Genomic DNA, 7,917 nt, shown 5'->3' with positions numbered 1-7,917 from the left:
GTATTCTATAAGGCATGGCATATTTAATTATTTAATTCAAATAGTTGTTTGTATATATATATATATATATATATATATATATATATATATATATATATATATATATATATATATACATATATGTTAGAAGCTGTGCACCGACTTGGCTAAAGATCAATTGAGTAGGTGTTAAGCTCAGACACTGGTTTTCTAGTACCTTTCAATAGAGTCCGGGTACCCAGTTATTACTGTTCATGGTACATAACCAGTCTAAAATCTCTTCTCTTTATCATTGAAGTGCATTATCGTATTTTCACAGAATTTAAAGCGTTTAAAGAACTGCGAGGTAGAGCGAGCTGATAAAAAACGAAAGCAATTCAAAAATCGGAATCTTCGCTACCTTGTATAGAATATTTAGCAAATCATGGGAGTTCTTGTATCACGCTTCAGGGTAGGTTCCTTAGTATAATGGACACACATAAGAGGTATTTTCATTACATGACGATGTCCCTTCGTCACTTCCGACTTTAACGTGGAGACAGCTGAATAATAAGATTTCTGGCACTCCACTGTGTTCAGCGTTTACAAAATTGGTAGACGACAAATGTGATATTACTGAGCATATTAGTTTTCTGATCTTATGGATTTGATCCGAACCATAGACGTATATGCCTGTGGTTCGAAATAAAAGTGTACGTCATCGGTCAAGTCTTTCAGTGGTTTTTTGTTTGTTGTTGTATAAATTGTACGTTTGTTATTTTTATCTCAACAGCTTCTTAGAAAAACAACAACAACAAAAAACAACAACAAAGAACAAGCAACACCCATATATAAAAAAATAAGATAAAGACCGTTTTCAACCACACGTGATTAAAAGTTTAATGAATTGAAAACCTTTTAATCTTTACAATTTATGTTGATTCACCGTCACACATGACCCTGCATTACCGAAAATATCCTTCAAATGACCAGTTCGGAAGAAGAAGAAAAATTAACAATAAAAAACTGCTGAATATAATTTATGTTTGGTGTTCTGTGGATGAAAGTTGCTAAGTATAATATAGATGCTTTCAGATAAGGTCACTAGCAGATGATATTCTGCCCATTTTACCAGGATGATGAGCAATCTTGCAGTTTCTCCTATATGCAGCTATCAGATTTGACCATTTTGAACGAGGCACCCTGAAGCAAAATCAACTTATAAATTACAAATATAGAAACTAATAGAAAGCCTGATTTGCTTTCTCATTATGTATGTATTTTTTGTACCAGTACCTTGAGATTTAATAAATTTATTTCATCTTCCAAACACCATATAAACTTAATGGTAAATCTGCCAGCATACCAAAAATATGGCAGCTGATGATGTCATTCAGGAACTATCAATTGATTTCTCACCCATGCAACAGAGAAATCTAGCTGTTTTGCTAACCTTTTCATCTCTCAGTCTAGTCATCTCAGACCAGTTGTCTCAGTCAAGGTGTCCATGCGCTCAGAACTACTTTAAAAAAAAGAAACCTTTGTTGTCTCATGCTGTGCTTGACATAGTTGTTCTAAAATCAAACAACAAAAACAATAACAAATATATAACAAAAACATAGTAACTTAAGGTCAATCCATCTTTGAGATCACACCATACAAAAACATTTTGAAAGAGACAAAGACACGTGCACACAGGCCTAGCTCAGTACATTTTCAGGTCAGCATCATTAAATGTAGCTAAAGCTAACTAACTAGTTTTAAATACTTTGTGTGAAACAATTATGTACTGTTAGCTACATTTAATGATGCTGACCTGAAAATTGACTGTGCTACAGATAGGATAAAATTCTCAATGCTGTGTGAAATGAACTATTACGGGAAACACTGATCCATGCACATAGACTATAGACCTATACACTTCATAGCCTCCCAACTCTCTTAACAACTACAGAAAACATAGTAACAGAAAGAAATATGTTATGTCAAGCATGCTTTTTTCTGATTTTGTTAAGCATCTCCATTGTGCCCCAGTTGAATCAAAAATGTACCTACAATATTTAATGACAAATAATGCTCTTACCAGCCAGAAGGAATCATTTATCCGTCAACACATTAATCCATAAATAAATTTCACTGTACCACTTGCCATATTTCCAAGACAGAAAAATAAATTTTTGAAGAATCCATGAACTTGAAAGTTCAGCTCCTGGTTAACCGCTTTGGTCTGTATTTGGAGGGTCTTTCATACACGGGGGTAATTTTACAATCAATATTAATTACAACATGAGTATGTCACACACAGTTTCATCTCCAAAGGAGAGTTATATACGATAGTGACACAGATCTCTAATTACCCTTGAAAAATCGAGTGCAACATGTTACTCTTCATTACAGCTTGTACTAAGTATAAGTACAGTAGAGATGTGTACCTATTATCATTTCATAATTTACAATATAACTTTTCAAAATTGGAACTGATGAAAATGAAACATTTTCTTGCAATAAATATTAATTATTTATTGTTAATTTCATATAACATCCATGTATTAAATGTGGTAATACATCATTAATATGAGACGTTTTATGTTATTTTTCTTTGCTCGCGCATATAAACTGTGTACTTTGGATGCAACTGTCATACCACAGCCCTCATTAACATATTTTGTATTAATGAGCTGCATGTAAACATTTGGACTTGAACTATTTTACACTAGTGAAGAGTTATTTTTCTTTAAAGGAAAATGTTAGGTCAGAAAAATAATCTATGTTGGAGTTTGGACCAAGACAATGAAATCCCAGTCGTGGGGTTACATTTTTTGTCTCCCCACGAGGCTTGTCTCATGCGGAGACATAAAATGTAATCCCATGACTGGGATTTCCTTGTCTTGGTCCAAACCCTAACATAGATTCTATAATCAGACTTGGTCTATTGTATACGGTAGAATAGATCAAGATCAAATTGAGAGGGATAGAGTCAAGTTTTGAAAAGCAATTCACCTAGTGATTAGACATTGAAAGTTTATTGTATTTATTGTGCTATCCTACATACATAACATAAACCAAAAATTTTTTTAATTTAAAAGATAACTGAAGCAAATTTTACACACATTTTTTCTTTAAATTTAATATTTTTTCCCCAAAATATATGTTGGGTCAGCAGCAAAAACAACATTTTATTGGGTAACTAGAACCACATACTGTTTTTGGCATAATGCTATTACTGTACATTAAATCATAAAAATGCCTATTTTATTATGATATGTAAGAAATTGTATCTTTTTCTAAACAGAATTTGTTTTAATGATGTCAACATTGTACTGTTGTTGCAATTATTTTTGTGTAAAAATGGTATCTTACTTGAATGTTTGTATTTGTCAAGATATCTGAAAAAAGCATGGCACATTAATACAGATACTTTTTATGTTTATCAAATGCTGTAGTTTTAAAATTTGGAAAAAATGTTCATATTTTTTTGCATATAATAAAATTATTGAAATTGTTTGACATTTATTTTACTGCCTCAGATGTGGGAGGTCACAGGCTTGAACCCCAGATGAGTCAAACCAAAGACTTATAAAAAATGGTATTGACAGCTGCCTCGCTAGATGCTTAGCATGAAGAGGTTAGTATTAGCACTGGTCAGCCTGGTATCAGGACAATGTGACTGGTTGGGACATGATGCTGGATGTCTGCTTCATAATGCCCCAGTGCTAGACATCACTATACATTGCCATACTGCAGACATTGTTACAATATGACTGAAAAATTGTTAAAGCAATGTTAAAGATCCAAATCACACACACACAAACATTTATTTTAATTTTGTGCTAGTGAGACAAATGAATTTTGCTTGACACTAATTACAGTTTACTACTGAAACAAAATGTAAATTTTCCATATTGTAAATATTCTTTGATATTGAGCATGCTATTGTAAAATCAAATTTCTTTACATAATTTGATTGATGGTAACAATCAGGTTCAGCCACATCTAATTTATTTGTTGCAGCAAAATATTAAATTGACAGAGGTCTTGCTAGGATTCCTATTTTGGTAAAAATAGTAGTACCACCAGCAAAAGTTACATTCCCATCCCAGAAACATATTGGGATACCTTAAGTGCTAAATGTCCAGATGAGAAGAACCAGTGGTTTAATTTTCCACCACCGACACATAGCTCTTGTTTGTTCATCAGATTGAGACTGAATTTTGTCAGTCGAAGAAAGGTCTTATTCCAAACATTAAGATAGGCATTACACACTTTCTTACACTTTGCTACTGTTCCATCCGAACTGTCAGTTCTAACAACTTCAGCACTCTTGTCAGTCTCATCGCAATCTTCGTCAATTTGCCATTTAACCCCAAAAATACTTATTCAAATTTGCAAATAGCATTTTGTTTAAATCTCAACTTGTCTTGATTTCGATGTTACATGCACTACTTATTTGGCTATACTCGGAAACAAACACAATAATGAAAGCTAGAGTTGTTCATTTTGATGTACTCTTATAGTGGGTCTTTCTGCCTCTGAATTCAGTAATTGTAAATATCTGCACATTTTCCCACCCCTCAGCAGCTAGTCTAAGTCTTTGAACTTGCGGCCTAATTATTGCATCATGTTCTTTTGATGTACTTTTAAAATGACAACATGCACATCTGGGGGTCTTTTAACCACTGAATTCTCTCAAGGTAAATATCAGCACAGCTAAAATGATCACTTGATTAATACATTTTCCCATTCAGCAGTTGATTACGGAGATTAATGTATTGCCAAAATGAGTTACCTTGCACATTATTTTGGGTTGATCCTTTCTTTCAATAAGTGGAAAACTTGCTCTTGATTTTTTTGGCCGATCAATAAAATAATGAGTTTTTTTAAAAGGTGAATCATTTAATATAAATGCTAACATACTCATCCTAGAGCAAACAGATTTTTATTAAAGCTGTGTTTAGCAAATTGTTGGGAATCATAACATGTAATAATCACTTTGGCAGCAAATTGTTAGTCATCCTAACCCGTAATAATCAACTTTTTGCCTTTGGCAGCAGCTTTATCATTTATCATTTACAACTGAGGTACATAATGGTGCAGTTCACGTACATAATGGCGCAGTTTAGGTACGTAATAGCACAGTTTAGGTACATAATGGCACAATTCATGTACATAATGGCACACTTTAGGTACATTATGGCACAGTTCATGTACATAATGGCACAGTTTAAGTACATAATGGCACAATTCATGTACATAATGGCACAGTTCATGTACATAATGGCACAGTTTAAGTACATAATGGCACAGTTCATGTACATAATGGCACAATTTAGGTACATAATGGCACAATTCATGTACATAATGGCTGAAATCACAGGGAAGATGTGGAATTTCTGTAGGACCCTTGTTATAATATTAATGTAAATTTACAGATAATTTGTACCATTACTTCCACATTCTAATTAGTTCATCTTGAAGCTCAAGTCATCATTGCTGAAATTAGGCACTGCCATGGTAACGATAAGCAGTGTGAAATTAGGCACTACCATGGTAATGATAAACAGTGTGAAATTAGGCTCTGCCATGGTAACAATAAACAGTGTGAAATTAGGCACTGCCATGGTAATGATAAAGTGTGAAATTAGGCACTGCCATGGTAACGATAAGCAGTGTGAAATTAGGCACTGCCATGGTAACAATAAACAGTGTGAAATTAGGCACTGCCATGGTAACGATAAGCAGTGTGAAATTAGGCACTGCCATGGTAACAATAAACAGTGTGAAATTAGGCACTGCCATGGTAATGATAAACAGTGTGAAATTAGGCACTGCCATGATAACAATAAGCAGTGTGAAATTAGGCACTGCCATGGTAATGATAAACAGTGTTGCATCAAATTATTGTCAACTGTTCTTTGAAAAATAAATAATTTGGGGCAGTTTATTGTAATTTTACGAGTGAATGAATTTGATGGATTTAAGTGGTTTGATTTTTGTTGTTTATTTATGAGATACATGTAGTATTATTGTAGTTGAACATATTAACAGTAATAGTGATTTTACTGATGGTAGTTGAGCTTTATCCGGAATGCATCAATGGAGCCAGTAAAACATTTGGTACAGTAATATCATCATTAATGTCCCCTCATTTTCTAACACAAGATTGTTGTCTGTTTTGTCTGCAAAATGTTGTCATAAAACACTGAACATGTAGTTCCTCATGATATGTACATCACAGTTTTGATGCTAATATTTCTGCCAATATATCACATTTTTTAAACATGCATGTTTAATCAATCATAAACATTTGTTGGTGCATTATAAATAGTTTCATTTCTATAATCTTCTTTAGATATTAATGCATTTCTTTCTTTTTTTCAGAAAAAGAAGACAACAATAGAAGTTTTAGAGGAAATAGAAAAGGTAAGAGAAACCCAATGACATTCCATAGTATTTGAAGGAATTATATATACTTGCTTGTAAGTCAAGTTCAACTACAAACAGCACAGGCCCTGATGTGCCATTGCATAATGTATTAATGCAATGGCAGATCTGGGTATTTGCTGCTCGCTCCACTGACTACTCCTTACAAACTGCATAGACCTAGGTCTACTGCATTATGTGATGGTAGATCTGGGTCTGTGCAGTTTACCATAGAATGTATTGAGTAATGAATGATTGAAAAGGTGTCACATGACTTATGACTGAGAAAAAAAGAAGACTTGTCCCAGAACTTACTGCACAAAAAAGTGTACTTTATAAATTCATTTATGGTGTCCCAACAAATATGGTGTCCCATTGTATATGGGTATATGCAGTAGTAATTAATAGAGACACACTGATTAAAATCAGATCTCTGGTATCTAAAATGAAGATCTGTCAGTGACCGCTAAGGGGACCATCGAATTGGCCAATGGAAATGCTGTCTTCAAAAAATTGAAAGTGAACAAAATCGTTTGACACACATTGATGCTCTTCAGCCATACTTCTCAGTCTCTCAAATGGGACAGCCTAGGACTATCTGATTGTCTGATAAATTAGTGATTATGGTAATAACATTGGTAACCAGAACATGACTCTTAAGCCATCACTCTCAAATCTTCTTGTAGGACAGTGGAGATCTGATTTTAATCGGACTGTTAACACATTAACCCCTGGAGGTTTTTGCCATTTTTGCCTGAAAATCGAGTAGGAAACACATTTTGAAAGCTATTTCTGAATAGACTCGAAAACACCAAATCCCCAGTCATCTTTCAATAACATACTGCCTAGTTGTGTTAGAAACCTCATATTTTGTTGGCTATTAGACTCGCGCATGAGCAGAAGGGTAAAAGTTGGATTTTTTTTTTTTTTTTTTTTTTTTTGCTAAAACGGAGCCATTATTTTTGTATGGAGACCACTCTTTATTCCAAATGCCCATCTTATCCTACTTTTTGCAAAGGCTTATCTGTCTGCTTGCAGTTGATACCGGTTTGCCTTAGATGTGAGACCAAAAAGTCTAAAATCCGGACACAAAATGGGATTCCAACCACGGGTGAATTTTGCGTTAAAAAAAAGTCGGGTAAAAACAATGAGGTTTTTCTATCTGTATTTTGTAGTGCAACTAGATATTCCAGATTATTTGGTATCATTGTAGAGCTACATCTGTCTACCTTTCTATAATACCATCCACGTTAGTGTATCATGCACGACCATGACGCTACAGAGCTCGGCAGCAGGCTACTACCTCCAGCCCCGTAAAGTCATCGCTAGGGGTTAATGTGTTAATAGAAACTACACTCCATGTGTAGGTAGGTAGGTAGGTAGGTAGGTAGGTATGTATGTGTGAGTGTGTGTGTGTGTGTACGTGTGTGTGTCATTGTTTCAGTCCATGCAGTTGTTATCTTATGATAACATGGTTGCACCATGCAGCAAAACAAAATTGGGTATCTGATGATTTCTTTATTTAGTGTGGTAATCTCA

At 34.1% G+C, this 7,917-nt stretch overlaps 1 protein-coding gene across 2 annotated transcripts in view; it reads left to right on the top strand.

The window, feature by feature from the left end:
* Window positions 1-311: 311 nt before the first annotated feature.
* The window catches only part of LOC149791269 (endoplasmic reticulum junction formation protein lunapark-B-like), a 49,287-nt gene continuing 41,681 nt past the window's right edge, over window positions 312-7,917 (top strand). The window contains exons 1-2 of one of the 2 annotated variants that reach the window (XM_089969777.1): window positions 312-430; window positions 6,337-6,378. In XM_089969777.1, coding sequence (XP_089825903.1) covers window positions 404-430; window positions 6,337-6,378 — 69 coding nt within the window. In that variant the 5' untranslated portion in view covers window positions 312-403. Of the gene's footprint in view, window positions 431-6,336; window positions 6,379-7,413; window positions 7,517-7,917 lie in introns of those variants that run through there. The other variant, XM_089969778.1, reaches the window with a different exon arrangement.

This window comes from Sinohyriopsis cumingii, chromosome 9 (assembly GCF_028554795.1).
Source record: "Sinohyriopsis cumingii isolate HCF-2022 chromosome 9, ASM2855479v2, whole genome shotgun sequence".
Classification (NCBI taxonomy): domain Eukaryota; kingdom Metazoa; phylum Mollusca; class Bivalvia; order Unionida; family Unionidae; genus Sinohyriopsis; species Sinohyriopsis cumingii.
Note: the sequence above shows the minus strand (reverse complement) of the source record. Positions and strands in the feature narration are given on the sequence as shown.